The 19,504-nt window shown below is 43.7% G+C and overlaps 1 protein-coding gene across 1 annotated transcript; it reads left to right on the forward strand.

Annotated features, from left to right (window-relative positions):
* The first annotated feature begins 939 nt into the window (after window positions 1-939).
* LOC141020407 (protein NLRC3-like) lies at window positions 940-19,117 on the forward strand. Its single transcript, XM_073495464.1, has 9 exons — window positions 940-1,039; window positions 5,643-5,721; window positions 5,876-6,101; window positions 6,282-8,058; window positions 8,155-8,328; window positions 9,692-9,865; window positions 10,672-10,845; window positions 18,151-18,197; window positions 18,324-19,117. Exons 1-9 carry the CDS (start codon window positions 966-968, stop codon window positions 18,908-18,910), a joined length of 3,312 nt encoding a protein of 1,103 aa, XP_073351565.1. The 5' UTR covers window positions 940-965; the 3' UTR covers window positions 18,911-19,117.
* Window positions 19,118-19,504: the final 387 nt, after the last annotated feature.

Consider the following 19,504-nt stretch of genomic DNA (forward strand, 5'->3'; position numbering starts at 1 on the left):
ATGAGTCCAAACACATGAGTGTGGCCCACCATTTACTATGACGTCATCACACAGACTGAGCCCTCAGCAGCAGCTGCATGAAGTGGAAACACGTGACTGAAGTACCTCAGGATTGTAGTTACGTGTAGTACTCGAGTAAATGTACTTTCCTCCACTGTTACTGGTGTTTCTAGAACAGTGAGTCCAGTCGTGTCTCGCTGGTTAAACTGGTGTTCAGAGCAGACGACTCACTTCCAGTCTGATGGCTCCATGACACCATCTAGTGGACTGACAGTAGAAGTGCAGCGTTCATGTGACGCTGATATGAAGCAGCCAATCAGTGGAGGAGCAGCTGATGTTCTGACAGGAGACATGATGGAAAGGCTGATTTCAGTTGATGTGCAGATGAATGATTTGTGTTTCCTCTCCAGATGAAAGTGTGTGTGAGCTGAGCAGCATGAATCAGTGTGAGGACAGAGAGGAGGGAGGCCCTCCCTCTAAAACCACTGGACCTGGACCTGGACCTGGACCTGGACCTGGACCTAGACCTGAGCTCAGCTGTATGTCCTTCAGGAGTGACCGGTCAAATCCTCGTTCCATTGATTTCAAAGGACAACAGCCTCCTGCTGTAAAGAGGTGAGCTGTTAATAACATTAATATGTGACTGATTAGTGCTTTAACTGTGGAGAAAGATGTTTTTTGAAACCTGATGTTTATTTTCAGCTTCGTTCTTCTTCACTTAAATTTCTATTGTCACTTTAGAAAGCGGCCCAACAGAACCAGTCTTCAACTCTTCATTTCACTTTATTGAATTAGTTTGGTCCAATATTCTCTGAGGTTTATTCCTCATGTTTTCCACTATTTTATGGACACAAGCTTCTGTGTCTGAAGACTAGAAAGTTAATTAACATCTCTGGTGGTCATCTTCTCTGTCCAACAGGAGACCAGCCTCTACTGGACCTGGACCTAGACCTGAGCCCAGCTGTATGTCCTTCAAGAGTGACCGGTCAAATCCTCGTTCCATTGATTTTAAAGGACAACGACCTCCTGCTGTAAAGAGGTGAGCTGTTAATAACATGAAAATATGACTGATTCATGTTTTATGTTGTTTATTCAGAGAAATTTGTTTAAACTTGTTTTTTCAGCATCGTTCTTCTTTACGTACATTTATATTGTCACATGTGAAGCTGCCCAGTAGAACCAGTCTTCATCTCTTGAGTCCAGTTCAACATTTGTCTGATGACTGGTTGAGTGTAACACAGTGATTTTACTCAGGCTAACAGATGCTAGCTGCTAACAAAGAGCTGCTGCTGCACCGTGCTCTCGTATTGTACGCAGGCAACACAAGTTCAATGTCCAAACAAAGTTCCTCTTCCTGTTGCAAATCCTGCAGCCTCTCCTGCTCTGGTAAGAAACTACAGGCCCGCCCAGGTGCATCATGGTCCTGCACCTACCCTGCTACCTATAAAACCCAGGGTGCCCACAGTGTTACCCAAAACAAAACAAAACAAAACAAAACACTAAGTAGACAAAACTGAACCTGATAAAGAAGGAAATAATTAAACTAAACAGATAAGTAGCAAAATAAATGCTGTCAAACTCTAAATAAACTTAACATGTAGAATAATCAAACAAAAAGTGAAGCTTGTTATCAGCACAAATATGAACTAACAACAAACAAGTAGCTCTTTGACGAGGACGTGGAGCAGCCAGCCAGTGGGGAGAAGAAGCCAGCCAGGAGTCTGAGGGCATCAAGTTCATCAAGACATGTCACAAGGATGGTTCATGTTTAACTCACAATATAAATGCAGTTATTCAACAAAAACAAACACCATTATTTTAGAGGACAGAATGTTTTTGCTCCCATTTCAAAAACTGTTTCACTGGATGTCATGGTTTGAGTTTTTGTTTGTTGATTTCCTGTTTTATTTTGTAGCTCTATCCTCACTTTCCACTTCCTCCCTTTGTTTCTTTTCCCGCTTTTTTTCTGTGCACACCAGGGATGTGCATCTTCAACACTGAGGCGATACGATACATTAAAGATTAATATGAAACAACCACTGATAAGATACGATACGATTCTCCCACCTACTGCGATACAGTACGATTTGATTTAACACAATGCGATACAGTGCGATACGATACGATGGGATATGATGCGATGCGATGCAGAAGAATATTGTACAATGAAATACAAAGCGGTACAGATAGTTCATGCTCGTTCTTCATTTCTACAGTGTGCTTCACACTTTTAACAGGGACAATGGGACAATTCCCTAAACTCAAAGCAGTGGTGCCTTTTGGCCGTTACAAGCTGCTGACTGAATGCAAAAGTTGTACAGATTGCTGTACAGTTAAACAGATTACTCTCCATTTCTACAGTTTGCTTCACACTACAGGAGGGACAACTCAGCCCTAAACAGAAACAGTGCTGCTCTTCCTATACGCAAATTACGATAAATTACAAAACATTTTCACACAGGTTCACATTACAACTTCCTCCAAAAGCAAAAGGATGGAAAATGATGAACTAAGGGCATATTGGCAGTAACAGTCCCCATCTCGCAGTGTAGGCTACTTAATTCAAACATTTAACGCAGATGTTTCTTTTTAAGGTTTTTTTTAAGGAATATCAATTGATCAACATGATCAGGGTGAAGGAGACTGCGTTGGGCAGTAACAATATCACCCGCTGTGCTAAAGACACGCTCAGATGATCCTAGCCAAGGCTGAAAGCAGTGGTAGATCAACCTGCTTTTTCCACCATTGCAACACATCACCATCTAGATCTAAAGAATCCCTCTCTCTGTATTTTAACATTTCGTCCTCAGCTTTCTCCCTTATGGTCTTCACTGTGCTCTCGTGGTGAGGAAATCCCCAAACAGCTGGCCCAAGGCAGACTTCTTTTTGGGAGAGGCATCATCTATTAAGTGGAAGAAATAAGATGAGGGGATTATCAGTTGTGTTGAAAAATAAGAGCTGTCAACACAACACTCACACACAGTGCTTAACAATGATGACACATGTATCTTTAAAACAACATTTTATAACTCCTGGCACAGTTCCTATCAAAACAAACCTCTCTTCCTCTATGTCGGGATGCCTGTCACCTCCTCCTTCAGCTGCCTCTCCCTCATCCAGTACGCCACTGTCCCCTGTCTGATAATCCGCAGAACCAGAGACTAATTAGATGTCATTAAACTGAAAATTAAGAATTAAGACACATTTTAAATATGACATGGAAATTCAAGTAACAAATAGGAAAGAGACAGAGACAGATTGGGAGCTGACCTACATTCTATAAATTTCAAATTGTTATCATCAGTATATCACCTTTTCATTCATCTTCACCACCTCTGTTGTTATTTTCACGAAGATGAGGTGTCTGGTGTCACCATCATCGAAGAACATCAGGTCTTTAAAGTGGGGGTGGAGGGCCGCCGCACTGTGGAGGAGGTCTTTGAGGTGCATTCATTGAGATGGTTGGTTTTTTTTCCTCACTGAGGAGTGTGGTGGCCACTTTAAGAGGGGACAGAAGTTTGATTAGTTCTTGGATCAGTGTCATGTCCTCCTCAGTCCAGCTGGCTGCAGCCAGGCCTTCTCCCCTCTTTATCCTCCTAGACAGCAAGGCGTTCAACAAGGCAGGTTGTTGTTCCCAGAAACGCTCCAACATGTCCAAGAGCTTTTCCATCTTGTGGAAACATCATGGATCAGCTTGTGGTTGGGCAGGTGTAACTGGGCTTGTATCTCACGCAAAATTTCAGTTGCTTGTGGGCTTTTGTGAAAAAAATTAATCACCTTCCTCACTTTCACTAAAAGCTCAGACACTCTTATCTCTATTCTTATATCTGATGTTCCATAAACATCCTGCAGTAAAGCTGCTAGATTAATTCCTGTGTGAGACTGGTTGAAAACTCTCGTTTGTAAAACGTGACTTTGCAAGTCCCACTCATGTAGTGTACTGTTACAGTGATGTAGGAGTCAGTGGCGCGAGATGTCCAACCATCAGATGTAATCGCAACTCTCTGTGCTTTGCTCAGAGACTCGGCCACTTCTCGTCTTACTTTGTCGTACATGACCGGGACTTTGTTGTCTGTGAACACTGTCCTGTTGGGTATGTGATACCTCGGCTCCAAGACTTCGAACCCTCGTTCTCAGTTACACTGTAGGGCTGGATGTCTTTGCAAATAAAGAATGAGATGGCGTCTGTTATTTTGGTCGAACCAACCGAATTGCTAGCCAGTGGGGCGTTAAAAAAAGTTGGGATGAGGCTACTTTGCTCACCAGTCATTGTGTTAGCAGCAGCTGCTCCGCTGGTGCTGACCGCTGGAGCCGAAGGGGACCTCTCTGTCACATTAACGCCATGTCGCCGCTTCAGGTGGGAGCTTAGATTGGTTGTGCTCCCTGTGTGTTTAATCGCAGCACGGCACATTTTACAGATGGCATTAGTTTTCTCAAGCTGACCATCTCTTTTATAAAAGCTGAAGTGTCCCCAAACACCAGACTTGTAAGTGACGGCGAGTGTATCTCTTCTTCATCCGTGCTTACTTTCTCTCTGACCGCCTCTGATTTCAAGCCTGCTGTTTGGTGCGCTGCTCACCCGCCTCCAACTCGCGCGAGACATGACTCTGGCTGAATTGGCTGATGACGGCCGTGGTGATGAGAACACAAACAAGCACTTGGTCCTACTTCTGAATTAGTTTATTTTAAGTATAGATACAAGTCGGTTTTTATCGATGCAGAGATTTTATACATGATACATCTCGAGTTCATCCGGATTTTTAACCGATGCACACTTTTGTCATCGATGCAACCGCATCTTAAATGTTCATACCGATGTACCGATACGAATCGGTGAATCTTACCATCCCTAGTGTACACCTGTGTCTCATGAGTTCATCACAGCAGTAAGACGGTGCACACAGTGAACAATTGCCCTTTGGCTCTGCCTCCTGGTCGCTCAATGCCCACCCCCGGTGCCTTTCACCCAAAAATCCCCAGTTGGCAGTTTTTGTCTTCTAGTTTCTCTTCACAGGGTGTTGGGGTTTCTATCGATTTGTTTTCTCAAGTGAATGCAACCTATGCTTCTGTAGATTCCAGTGTGGCGGTTGTGTCGATAATCAGTCAAAGCAACACATGAAAAGTCAATAAATAACTTTTGGGTCACACAAATCAGACAAATTAAACCTGAGGCCCTTTTTTATTTTCATGTCCTGTTTTTGATCTGAGAATAAAATCAAAGGTACGAAAAACAAACCGGAATTTGTTTTTTTGGTATCAGATTCATAAACAATTAAATAACAAATAATTTTTTTATTCTCCAATGTTGAATCTCAACTGAATACAAGTTTATTGTGACTTTTCACCAATTTGCACTGGACAGTTAGCATCCAACTAGCTTGTGTTAGCTGTGTGTTGCTGTCCACAGTATTTTAGGGGTCAAGAGCTGGAGGGACTAAACCAGACAAGCTGCTGAACCAACCCAGTAAACTGACTGACTGTTGGTTCACAGTGGGATCAGCAGTACGACCGACACTTTGATGTCAGGGGAAACCATCTGATTCAATGATGTCATCAACATTTTAACTCAAAGGACCTTCAGCTTGTGTTTGTCTCTGAGTGGACAGACATAATGTGGCTGATTCTTCATGATTCCTCCACAGAGTCGACCAGGAGAGCTCAGAGGTTCCCAGAGGTCCGTCTGCCCAGCAGCATCAAACACACCTGGACTCCATATTTATGGTCTGTACATGAACAACAACTACTTTTACATCCAGTCTGTTCACAATAATCTCCATGCTGCACTTTACAGACCAGTGGTGAATCTGTCCAACATGGATCTGATGTTTGGCTCCATGATGTTAAATGTTCTCATTCACATAATATTCTGTTCCAGCTGCTGGAGGAGAACATTGTGACTTTTGTGAAGAACGAGCTGAAGAAGGTCCAGAAGGTTCTGACTTCAGATTACCCAGAATGCCTTGAGAGTCAGGAGGATGAGGAGGTGTTGGATGGTGAGGGTGAAGAGCAGAGGAGGAGCAGCAGAGAGGCATTTCTGAAGATCACACTTCACTTCCTGAGGAGAATGAAGCAGGAGGAGCTGGCTGACTGTCTGCAGAGCAGTAAGAGGATTTCTCTAAAGATTTAACATGATGGATCAATGAGACGTTTACTGAAGTCTGATGATGATGATGATGATGATGATGGAAAATCTGTTTATATATTCAATCTTTAAGGGAAGGAAATTGTCATATTTTCTTTATAAATAACTTAATGAACTATTTTGTTGTGTGTTCATTTAGAACATCTTGCTGCAGTTTGTCAGCGTGAACTTAAATCTCACCTTCAGAAGAAGTTCCAGTGTGTGTTTGAGGGGATCGCTAAAGCAGGAAACCCAACCCTTCTGAATCAGATCTACACAGAGCTCTACATCACAGAGGGAGGGACTGCAGAGGTCAATGATGAACATGAGGTCAGACAGATTGAAGCAGCATCCAGGAAACCAGACACACCAGAAACAACAGTCAGACAAGAAGACATCTTTAAACCCTCACCTGGAAGAGATGAACCAATCAGAACAGTGATGACAAAGGGAGTGGCTGGCATCGGGAAAACAGTCTTAACACAGAAGTTCACTCTGGACTGGGCTGAAGACAAAGCCAACCAGGACATACAGTTCACATTTCCATTCACTTTCAGAGAGCTGAATGTGCTGAAAGAGAAAAAGTTCAGCTTGGTGGAGCTTGTTCATCACTTCTTCACTGAAACCAAAGAAATCTGCAGCTTTGAAGAGTTCCAGGTTGTGTTCATCTTTGACGGTCTGGATGAGTGTCGACTTCCTCTGGACTTCCACAAAACTGAGATCCTGACTGATGTTACAAAATCCACCTCAGTGGATGTGCTGCTGACAAACCTCATCAGGGGGAAACTGCTTCCCTCTGCTCGCCTCTGGATAACCACACGACCTGCAGCAGCCAATCAGATCCCTCCTGGGTGTGTTGACATGGTGACAGAGGTCAGAGGGTTCACTGACCCACAGAAGGAGGAGTACTTCAGGAAGAGATTCAGAGATGAGGAGCAGGCCAGCAGAATCATCTCCCACATCAAGACATCACGAAGCCTCCACATCATGTGCCACATCCCAGTCTTCTGCTGGATCACTGCTACAGTTCTGGAGGATGTGTTGAAGACCAGAGAGGGAGGAGAGCTGCCCAAGACCCTGACTGAGATGTACATCCACTTCCTGGTGGTTCAGTCCAAAGTGAAGAAGGTCAAGTATGATGGAGGAGCTGAGACAGATCCACACTGGACTCCAGAGAGCAGGAAGATGATTGAGTCTCTGGGAAAACTGGCTTTTGAGCAGCTGCAGAGCGGCAACCTGATCTTCTATGAATCAGACCTGACAGAGTGTGGCATCGATATCAGAGCAGCCTCAGTGTACTCAGGAGTGTTCACACAGATCTTTAAAGAGGAGAGAGGACTGTACCAGGACAAGGTGTTCTGCTTCGTCCATCTGAGTGTTCAGGAGTTTCTGGCTGCTCTTCATGTCCATCTGACGTTCATCAACTCTGGTGTCAATCTGATGTCAGAGGAAAAAACAGCAGACAATCAATCTGCAGAGACACGTTTCTACCAGAGTGCTGTGGACGAGGCCTTACAGAGTCCAAATGGACACCTGGACTTGTTCCTCCGCTTCCTCCTGGGTCTTTCACTGCAGACCAATCAGACTTTCCTGCGAGGTCTGCAGACACAGACAGGAAGTAGCTCACAGACCAATCAGGAAACAGTCAGTTACATCAAGAATAAGTTTGAAGAGACTCTGCCTGCAGAGAGAAGCATCAATCTGTTCCACTGTCTGAATGAACTGAACGACCGTTCTCTCGTGGAGGAGATCCAACGGTACCTGACATCAGGAAGTCTCTCCACAGATGAACTGTCTCCTGCTCAATGGTCAGCTCTGGTCTTCATCTTACTGTCATCAGAAGAAGATCTGGACGTGTTTGACCTGAAGAAATACTCTGCTTCAGAGGAGGCTCTTCTGAGGCTGCTTCCAGTGGTCAAAGCCTCCAACAAAGCTCTGTAAGTGTGGAGAAGTTTTTTCAGGATGCAGTAAATGTGCTGTTATTGACCCAAATAGAAGTAATTTTCTTCTTCTGCTCATTATTCTTTATCCAGACTGAGTGGCTGTCACCTCTCAAAGAGAAGCTGTAAAGCTCTGTCCTCAGTTCTCAGCTCCCAGTCCTCTAGTCTGAGAGAGCTGGACCTGAGTAACAACAACCTGCAGGGTTCAGGAATGAAGCAGCTGTCGGCTGGACTGGAGAGTCCACACTGCAATCTGGAAAGTTTGAGGTCAGATCATGTTACTGTTTGTTTTGAAATCATTTATATATTTCTGGTAGATTTTTTTGCCATCAAACTTGTTTTCTTTCAATGTACCTTTCATTAATTCAGCTCCTGCGCAGCATGAACAATGAGGAGGGAGAACCTCATTTATGTTTGACATCATATGACTTTGATAGCTGGATGTCTCTTCATTCTTGATTGAATTTTTATTTATTGTCACGCTGACAACATGTTTAGAACTGAACAGCACTGGAGCAAGAGATTATATACAACAGTCTGTTTGTTTAGGATTTCATTTGAGTTGCCAAATATATTTGCAGACTTTCGTTCATAGTCTTTAATTCAAGATTTCTATCTGCAGTACACCTTTGAGCCACATGGGGAGCTTGTTGGTATCCAGTGCTTGATTTGTAAATCAGGAGGTCTCGAGCACAGAGACGGTCCTTCTCTGGTGGGTCCATCCTGTGGACTGCTACAATGGTGGGGAGAAATGGACTTTAGGCCCAATGTTTTATTTACAACCACATAAAGCAGCAGGTCAAGAAACCCTATGAAGTGACATGTTCCATCTGTCTGTCTATCAGTCCATCTCTGCTCCATCTCAGTGAGATGGACAGCGTCACACTTAGACACACATCCTGACTGAGTTCATCATTTCACTGATTCACAGCAGAACACCCACTTGCTTGTAGGACTTATAGTGATCATGTGCCAAAATATTTAGACACTAAGAAGCATTGAACCACATTCCAGCATAGTTTATGTGACATTACAACTCATAGCTTCAGGAAACCTGACCACTCTGTCTCTCTTAGAAAACTGCATTGAGATGATCTCATTTATAATGTATTTGTAACATATATGTTTTTGGTAAACACAGTAGTTATTTAATAAAGTATCTCTTTGAAATGGCTGGTGTATTCAGCAGAATATAAGTGGATGTGGATAAATAGTTTGGAGTGTTAATTTATGCACAGATCTGCTCTTTTCAAGTTTATTAGGCCTATTGCGAATTGGGTCGCAGTGTTATCATTTTTAAAAAGTGGGACCCCCTGCGGTGCTCCTGTAGCTCAGTCGGTAGAGCATGTGTCCCATGTACAGAGGCTTTGTCCTCACTGCAGCGGCCCAGGTTTCAAGTTCGACCTCTGGTCCTTTGCTGCATGTCATCCCCCTCTCTCATCCCCATTTCCTGTCATCTCTGTGAGCTGTCCTATATAAATAATCCTCCTAATATAAAGCCATGAAAAGGCTGATAAATACTTTTCTCTTTTTTAATGCGTCCCCAGAAGAAAAGTTGGGGAAACCCTGATACTGTATCACCAAAACTCAACATTTACCGTGTTATCTGTCTTCTTTTTTTTCTCTCCAGACTAAGTAGCTGTGACCTCTCAGAGAGAAGCTGTGCAGCTCTGTCCTCAGTTCTCAGCTCCCAGTCCTCTAGTCTGAGAGAGCTGGACCTGAGTAACAACAACCTGCAGGATTCAGGAGTGAAGCTACTTTCTGCTGAACTGAAGAGTTCACACTGTGTCATGGAAACTCTCAGGTCAGGATTCATTACATTATTTCATTATTTCATGTAACTTTACAATTGGAGCAGGTCTTGATCATACTCTTAATATTATTCAATTCATTGAAGAGACCCAACATTTCCCCTATGAACAAGCACTTGAAACAGTGTTGAGAAAAAAAAGCCATTTAACAGGCAGAAACCTCAAGAAGAACCTGACTTAGTGGTGGGCCGCCATCTGGGTTGTATCGGCAAGATACAATTACACAAGATTCCCGCCTTTTCAAGAATCTTGTGCCGATATTCTGCCTCGCTGTAGGTGTGAAAGTTACAAAGGTGGAATGGGGGGACATTTTCATTCTGCCTCTCATCCTCCAACAGAGGTAGTAACACAGCCAAAACACAGGTGAGACGACCTCTGCGTTAACAGTAGTGTGATGTTCTGATAGTGTTCACAGTCTGACAACTTAACAGATCCTTCATTCATCAAAGTAACAATATAAAACCAATGACACCTCTAATCTATTTAGATATAATTAAAATGTGGGTGCCATGAGGTTTTTGACATTCATGCTCCCCTCAGGATGAACTGTAATTACTCTGTTGATCCTCCATCATCAGGTCATCATTTTAATCTGTACAATATGTTGGTTCATGAATATTTGCAAAACTAATGGCATTTCCATCAGCTTCAGTTATACTCTGTGTTTAGTGCTGAATAGTAAATTAGTGAAAACTAAGATGATGAATATAATAAACGTTAAACCCTTAAACACAGATGTGCACTGAATCATCAGGACCCTCAGCTGATCTGTGATGTGTGTTGTTTTGTGTGTCTGCAGGCTGTCAGGCTGTCTGATCACAGAGGAAGGCTGTACTTCTCTGGCCTCAGCTCTGGACTCCAACCCCTCCCAACTGAGAGAGCTGGACCTGAGCTACAATCATCCAGGAGACTCAGGAGTGAAGCTGCTGTCTGCTCGACTGGAGGATCCAGGCTGGAGACTGGACACTCTCAGGTATGAAGAGTCCTGCTGCAGCCACAGACAGTCAGTGTGAGACTCTGTATCTCGACTGTAGATGGTTCAGTGTCGGGAGGTCTGCTTCATTTACTCCACCTCCAGTTGTTCAGTTCAGTTCAGGAGAAAAGGCAGCACGGCACGAAGCCAAGAGTTACAAGTGTAGAGAGGAAGATGAGAAGAAGAGATGAAGATCAGCGACCAGGAGAGTCTTGGTACAAACACTAAAGTTACACCTCTTTTTTCAGACTAGTTTAGTGCCTGTTCAAAATGTGCCTGTTTGATTTGTTGGCCTCTGGTTTTGCTGCTTGATGAACCGTCATCCAAACTACTTCACACTCCACACTGATTGCAGAGGGTTATCAAAACATTAACATTAAATCTAATTTCCACCACGTCACTGCTGTGTTATGATATTAATAATAACAATAGACCCTCTGTGTCAGATGTCTGATCAGAAAATACTGAACCTCAAATTCAAAAGATTTCTGTGACACATAAATGAATTTAATCACTGAATGTCATAGAAACTCTTTCCCTGAACTGGAGAATCAGTGTTTCTGCCAAAGTGCTTGACTTTGAACTTAAAATGGTTCTGACATGGATCTTTATCAACACTGGAGTAACTGCATTCAAGATCATCACTGACAAGTGTATCTGTGCCTCAGTGTGAAACCATTTACAGACTGTAACAACTGCCTGTGGCATCAGTTTAAAGTGAACAGAAGATATAAAACAGTCCAATAACAACGTTAGATGACACGAGGTGGAACATTCCCGTCACATCACCATAACAGCAGCAGTGCATAGGTTAATTTAAGATGGGTCAGTGGTGCCGTCTTGGCTCCTGTCATGAGGAAACTGCTGCTCCAGCTGAGTTTGGGCTGTTTTGGGTAGTTCTCATTATAACAGCCTGCAGGGGCAGGAAAGCTTCAGTGTTTTGCACCGTCAGCAAAATCAAATGACAAAAGAAAAGAAAACATTCAGTGATCAATCATCTGCTCCATTGATTAACATGATATGTGACCTGTGCAGAGCTGCAGCTCTCTACAGTAGCTGGTGGACCTCTGGTTTAATGCTGTTGTAATGTACTTCAGCCTGGCTCGTAGCTGCTGACTCAGCTTCACTTCAGCTGTTCTGGAGTCGTGTTCAGGTTCTGCTGGTGGAAATCCAATGTTTCCTGATTTTGATGCTTCACAATAAAAGCTTTCAAATAACTACATAATGCAGGACCTTTATTGTTAAGGATTTATAGGAAGTGTTAAACGCAGGAAGATGACGTGACAACGTTGCATGAATGGACTTTTAATTTCTCTTGTGTGGCAGCAAACAACACACATGGTTTCAGTTACTAACTGAGTCTATCCACACACTTTATGGCCGACTACAGTAATAACAGCGTGCACTTTACTGTGACTGCAGCAACGTGCTCGTAGCTCTGTCACATACCGGAGAGACTCACTCCTACCAACACAACACAGAGTAGTGTTTGTTGGCACTAATTATAGGGCTGCAACTAACAACTATTTTCATAACCCATTAATCACATGAAAAGACAAAAGCTGATTTATTTATATTTTTATTAAAAAATAAAACATTGCTGAGGACTTCCGGTTGAGCAGCCATGTGGTAGGCAGCACAATAACAGAGCTCCCTGATCATCAAGATAAACGCCATATTTTTTCAAAAGATTGGTACACATTAACAGAAGAAGTTAAAGAGGCGTTTTAAAATATGCCCAAACCAAAACAAAAAAACGTTTCACAGACGAAGGAAAGGGCGCAAACAGCCGAGGAAGAGTCCGTCGAGGACGATACAGCTAGCAACCCTGACACAGGGGAGCTACAGGTGGATGCGGACATGGCTAACCTGCAAACGACGTGAAAATGCAGAGACTCTCCGTGAAATACGAGAGGACATTAAGGCAACTAACAGCAGAGTTGACGAAGCCGAAATGCGGATTTCAGAGACTGAGGAAAGAGTGCAGGGGCTGGAGGAGGCTACGAGGGAACTGCTAAAGCTACAGGCTAAGTTGGAAGATAAGCTAACGGATCAAGAGGGAAGAGCAAGACGGGAGAACATAAGAATTCACGGCATAGAAGAAGGGTCGGAGAGCAACTCCACATCGATGATAACATTTGTGGAAAATCTACTGAGGGAAAAACTGGAGTTGCCCCACACCGACGACCTAAAGATCGAGCGTGCGCATCGCGCACTGGGACCAAAACCACCGGCTGATTCTCCCCCGAGATCCATAGTTGTCAAGTTCTCCAGCAGCAAAACTAAAGAAGAAATCCTGAAACAGGTTTGGCGAAAAAAAAAGGGTTTCTGTATCAGGAGAAAAAAGTGTTTATGGATCACGACTATAAGACTTGTGTATACAAACTTAAGAGCAACATGTATAACTTGTCTTTTCTGCAAATAAAAAGTTTAATAACAAAAAAAAAAAAAACATTGCTGTCACATTTTCCTCTTTAGTCTTGTTCAGTTCACTTTCAAACAACTTCAGACTGTAAAAGCAACATAAATGTATTAGAGGTGTGGAAATGTCTCCATTATAAGATGCATCACGATGCAGAGACAGAGCAGAATCCAGAGTCTGCAGCTCATGTTGATTGTTGATTGTTCGGCCTCAGCTGAACAATAAAGTTACGTTGTGACGTTGCTCCCATGTTTTGAACTGTGGGAGGACTTCTGACTAACGTGTCGGACACAGTCGTCTGCAGTACAGGGGCCCCACAGGGAACAGTCCTGGCCCCTTTCCTGTTCACCCTTTACACTGCTGATTTCTCCCACCAAACACCCCACAGCCATCTACAAAAGTTCTCTGACGACTCTGCTATCGTCGGCCTCATCAGGGACGGGGACGACAGAGCCTACAGAGAACTTATTCAGGACTTTGTGGACTGGTGCCAGCGGAACCACCTCCAGCTCAACGCCGGGAAGACCAAAGAGCTGGTGGTGGATTTCCGCAGGCGCAAACAACCCTGCACACAAGTGGACATCCTGGGAACAGACATTGAGATGGTGACGTCTTACAAGTACCTGGGAGTTCACCTGAACAATAAACTGGACTGGACTGATCACACTGCAGCAACATACAAGAAAGGTCAGAGCAGACTCCATCTGCTGAGGAAGCTCAGGTCCTTTGGGGTGCAGGGGGCACTCCTGACAACTTTCTATGACTCTGTGGTGGCATCAGCCATTTTCTATGGAGTAGTCTGCTGGAGCAGCAGCATCTCGGCAGCAGATAGGAAGAGACTTGATAAACTTATCAAGAAGGCCAGCTCCATCCTGGGATGCCCTCTTGACCCAGTGCAGGTGGTGGGAGAGAGCAGGATGATGGACAAGCTGTCATCGCTGCTGGTGAAGGAGTCCCACCCCCTGCAGGTCACTATCACTGCACTGGTCAGCTCCTTCAGCGACAGGTTGATACATCCCAAGTGTGTGACAGAGAGGTATCGCAGGTCCTTCCTTCCTGCTGCTGTCAGACTATACAACCAGCACTGCTCCCAGTAGACCTCACATGTGCACTGTGCAATACTAAACTCTACACATATCCACACACTCTCTGGTTTGCACTAATTGGACAATTTTTTAATACCCATATTTATTATTTAATGTTTGTAAATAAAATACAAAACTGCTTATACTTACACTGTTCATATTATAAATACTATGTCATATTGTAAATACCAAGTTCATATTGTAAATACTATGTATATACGAGTTAATTCTATTTCTTATCTCTATTATATTGTTTATTTTTTACTTTTTATTATTGTTTAAGTGTGATACTGTCCTTTGGCTGCTGTGACTAAGGAATTTCCCCATTTGCGGGACAAATAAAGGATTTCTGATTCTGATTCTGATTCTGGGTTACTGATGTAGGAGGGATGTTGGAGGGAGGCAGAGATCATCTGAGAGGGATTAAAAAGAGTGTGTTTTAAACGGACATCTCGGGACACGTCAGATTTTATGAACTTGCTGTGAAGCAGGAACTGGACGAGACTTCTGCCTCACAACAATCACTAATCACGTCGGCCATTTTCAGCTGAAGCTAACGTCTGCAGCCATAAATAATAACTGTTAGAGCAGCCCAGCTGATCAGCCGAGATCTGAGGAGGTGCTGTCAACTCTGCTGTCCAACTCTGAGAGAGGTGTGTGCAGCAGAGTCAGTAAATGTTTCATCTTAAAGCTGCCATGTGAAAACTATATTATTGTAGACACACGTGAAAGACGCTGCAGATGGAGACATGTTTTGTTTGATTACTGAAAAGATGCAGCTTTTATTTTGTAGCCTGCTGTAGTCTGATTATTGGAAGGACTTTCAGAATAAAAGGGGGATTTAAATGATGAAAAGTAGCCGTGTGCAGTGATACAGATCATCGAGGATGACGAACACTGAGATGCATCGAGAATCGTCGACAGCTGAATCGTAATCGAATCGTGAGGCCGGTGAAGATTCACACCTCTAAAATGTTTGTTACATGAAGAATGCAAAAGTAAAATACAGTTTGTTTTCTAAAGTGCACATAGCACTCCTTCATCCTCCACCATTGATAGTGGCCTCATGTGTGTTAGCAGCATACTGAGGATAGCATCAGTCAGAGCAGCTGCTGGCTGTGGTGTCATGGGGCCTCCTTCCTCACAACGTAGTCGCCATGTTGACTTGTTTCTTTGTGAAGTGAGAGACACAATATTATATAATATCAGTATGCAGAGTAGCACAATTCACATGAGGCTCAGTGAACTCAGTAACTGCCTTGTTGTTTGAGGTAATATGTGCTGATGTAAAGGGCAAATACAGATCAGGCCTGTACAATAAAACACAACAACAACAGAGCAGCACTTCCTCACAACATGTGAAAAGTATCAACACATTAGAGAAACACATGTTCAACATGTAATAGATTACAAAGGGTTTGTTGAGCCAGTAGATGAAGAAACATGAACAGTCCTACTAGGGGAGAACCCAAAGAGCTGTGATCCAGCAGCAGTCTATGTTCTGCTGCCACAAACTGAGGGACAGTGAGCGACAGTCAGCTGAGAGTTGTTCATGTTATATGTGACGACACTTATTATTTAGTGTTGTGCTGTTATTGTCAGCTTTGGTTATAGTTCTGTCTCTGTTGTGTTTTGATCTACTGTACTAGTCTTTACACCAGAATGTTCTTCTTCTTTATCTTCTCAATGTTTGTGCGCTTGCTTTGGCCACATGTTTGTGTTACATGGTGCCAATAAAGACATTTTTGAATTTAGAAAATGAAATAAAACAATAACTGGACATTGTGAATGCAGCCTGAGCCGTGCACTGAGAATAAAAAGGACATGTAATATATATTTGAACAGAACAGATATGCTCAAGTTTCTATTGTGCAGAAATAAAGACTTGACTTCAGACGATCTCTTACTATGACATGAAATATTGTAAAAACTCCTCTTATGTCCTCCAGTGTCTCTGAGCGTACTTCAGCTAATTACCCAGCAGGGGGCGACACTGATCCATCACAAACCTGAGAGCACAGGTGGAAGGTGTTTCTGTCTTAAACGCTGCTTTTTAAATTGAAAGCTGTGATGTAGCCGGGCCCTAATGTTGTGTTTGCAGGAACAACAGGTTTACTAATGGATGAAGTTCATCAGCTCCAAAAGTTCATCCTGTCCAAACTTTTGTCAGTCAGCCTGTCCAACAAACAAACACTGCTGCTCATTAAAACACTGAACAATCAGTGGCTAAAGGGACAGACACTACGGATCAGTGTAGACAGGTTCTGGGTTTGAAAGGTTTACTAAGTTACCGTGCCGAGTCTCCTTCACCCGTAGTGGCTCCGACCTGCTTTCTCTTCAGCTGCTCAGTGATGTGGTGCTACCGCGCCATGTGAGAGCAGCTCTGCACATCTTGTAGCTGTTTTCTTTGAACACTTTAATATAAAGTGCTGCCACACTTTTGATGACTTGGCTCGTACACTTTTCTCTTCTGTAACGTTTGTAGTTCCTGTTGCCTCCGTGGCCTCCGCTATATTGCAAATGCTAACGGAGCCCATTCAGAAAGGAGACGGCGCAACTCCGAGTAGCTTCCTGTTTCATCACCTGAGCTACACCAGGCGCCATTGGCTGGCTTACTGCTCCCCACCGCAGGAGACCAGAACTGCTGCACTGAATGTGTTTTCCTGACGTATCTTCGGCTCGACCGTCTTTGACTATGAAGTGAAACAGCTCGCTCCGTGCCACAGCGCCTGCATCGTAACGTCAACCAGCTAATCCACCCTGAAACTGGTCAGCAGCTGTTTTTATAATGGATTTAATGGGTCAGTTGTCGCGGCCCTAAAAACTTCTAACATTGAATTCAAAGTCAACGCTGCACTTCTGTGAGTCCTCAGCAACAAACCTGCCAAGTATAAAGTAGACTGGATGAACGGTTCTGGAGACATGTGGACCACAGACAGACAGACAGAAAGACAGATTCATGGCTTCATAGTCAGATGTTCCTCTGTCACATCTGGACACATCATGTTTACCACAGCAGATTTCACACTAAGAGACATGTTCTGTCATTTGTTGTGCTTTTAATGGCATCAAACATGACATGTCTCCTCACAGTAACTATTACTGCTGTAACATCCATCAGATATCAATCCAGCACCAAACTATAGTAACATGAACATGAACACATGAAATGATGCTGTTTCTACCACAAACAGCTTCAGTGACACTTGTGAGCTTCTGGAGGGAAACAGTCTGGGAGTCTCTGTCTCTTGGTTTTGTGGCAGAGGTCGGGAACCAACGTCCAACGTTTCCTGATGATTTATTACGTATAAACTGTATTTGTTTCTTTGCACAGTGAAACAAAGCAGCAGAAACACAGCGAGAACAAAAAGCAGACTGTGTAGGTGAGATTCAGAAAAGCCCTGGAAGCTTCAAACAGGAATCTGACCTCAAAAGTTCTGACATCCAAATCCAAAAGTCCTGTAATATACAAACATAAGCACAAGCTGACATTGGATCAGACAGCAAGCGTCAGGTAGCCCACAGGAAACAGCAGCAACATCCAGTAACATAAAGATGAAGTCATAAATCCAAACAGAGGTTTGTGTGTGTCCTCACATGTTGTCGTCCTCTTTCACACACACCAACATCCTGTGGCTCACTCTCAGTGTGTGAGGAGAGTGGCAGAGGTGAAGAGGTTCAGGGAAACAGGGAGAAGCAGCCTGATGGACATGTTGTGTTTCTGTGTATGAGTCATGTCATGTCCATGTTTGCATGCTGAAAGAGGATGTGCTGCTCTGACCCCCCTCCTCCTTTCAGGGTGGAGCCTGCTGGAGTCCGATGGTTGACACCAGGTCTGAGGAAGTGTGAGTGTGTTTTTACTTTGATTCAGCTTCACACTGTGACATCACTCAGTCACATCTGTGATGTCATCACCACACTGATGATACATTAATAACTGCAGCTGTGTTGTGTCTTTTTCTCTCCATCAGATTCCTGTGAGCTCACAGTCGACACAAACACAGTCAGCAGAGACATCAAACTGTCTGACAACAACAGGAAGATGACACATGTGAGAGAGGATCAGTCACATCCTGATCATCCAGAGAGGTTTGAGTGGTCTCAGCTGCTGTGTAGAACTGGTCTGACTGGTCGCTGTTACTGGGAGGTCGAGTGGAGCGGAGATGTTTCTATATCAGTGAGTTACAGAAGAATCAGCAGGAGAGGAGACATTCATGACTGTGTGTTTGGATGGAATGATCAGTCCTGGAGTCTGGAGTGCTTTGATGATGGTCGTTACTCTGTCTGTCACAATAACAGAGACACAGACATCTCCTCCTCCTTCTCCTCCTCCTCCTCCTCCTCCTCCTCCTCCTCCTCCTCCTCCTCCTCCTCCTCTGGTAGAGTAGCAGTGTATGTGGACTGTCCTGCTGGCACTCTGTCCTTCTACAGAGTCTCCTCTGACTCACTGATCCACCTCCACACCTTCAGCACCACATTCACTGAACCTCTTTATCCTGGATTTGGATTCTACAGGTCCAGTTCTGGTTCCTCCTCAGTGCGTCTGTGTGGTGTTTAGTCTGCAGAGTCTCCTCCTGTCACAGAAACATTGTCAGTGCTGAACAGTTGAGTCTGTACAGGATCACAGTCACATCAATCTTTCAGCTTCTTGTAATAAATTCATCAGTGAACTTTGTACAAAATGATTCAAAGTGATTGTAAAGATTGATGGTTTCCTCGTCATCAATGATTCTGTTCTGCACATTAAAACTGAGACATCACTTCACTTTGTTCTGCACTTGTTGTATTTGACAGTCGTCAGCATGAAGCTGGTGACTCACAGAAGGACTTTAACAGGCAGCCGCTGTAAAGACTTTAAAACCGGCATAACGTGCGTCTCCTTCTGGTCTGAGTCAGCAGTCGTGCAGCAGGATGTTGAATTAGCTGCTTTCATAATGTTTCTGTGCGAGTGTTATGGCCTCCGTTCATAAAAGTCAGAGCTGAGGCTCAGAAGGGGCTGGAGGATGCAACATATGAAGGACACCAGACACAAGGTTCATAGTTAACTCATAGCTTTTATTACATCATTCAAATTATTCCCAAAAGAAACCCAGGAACAAACAAAAAGGGGCTGAAAGGAACAAAAGATGGGAAGACGCTGGACCAACCAGGC

Source organism: Pagrus major, chromosome 24, assembly GCF_040436345.1.
Source record: "Pagrus major chromosome 24, Pma_NU_1.0".
In the NCBI taxonomy this organism is placed as follows: domain Eukaryota; kingdom Metazoa; phylum Chordata; class Actinopteri; order Spariformes; family Sparidae; genus Pagrus; species Pagrus major.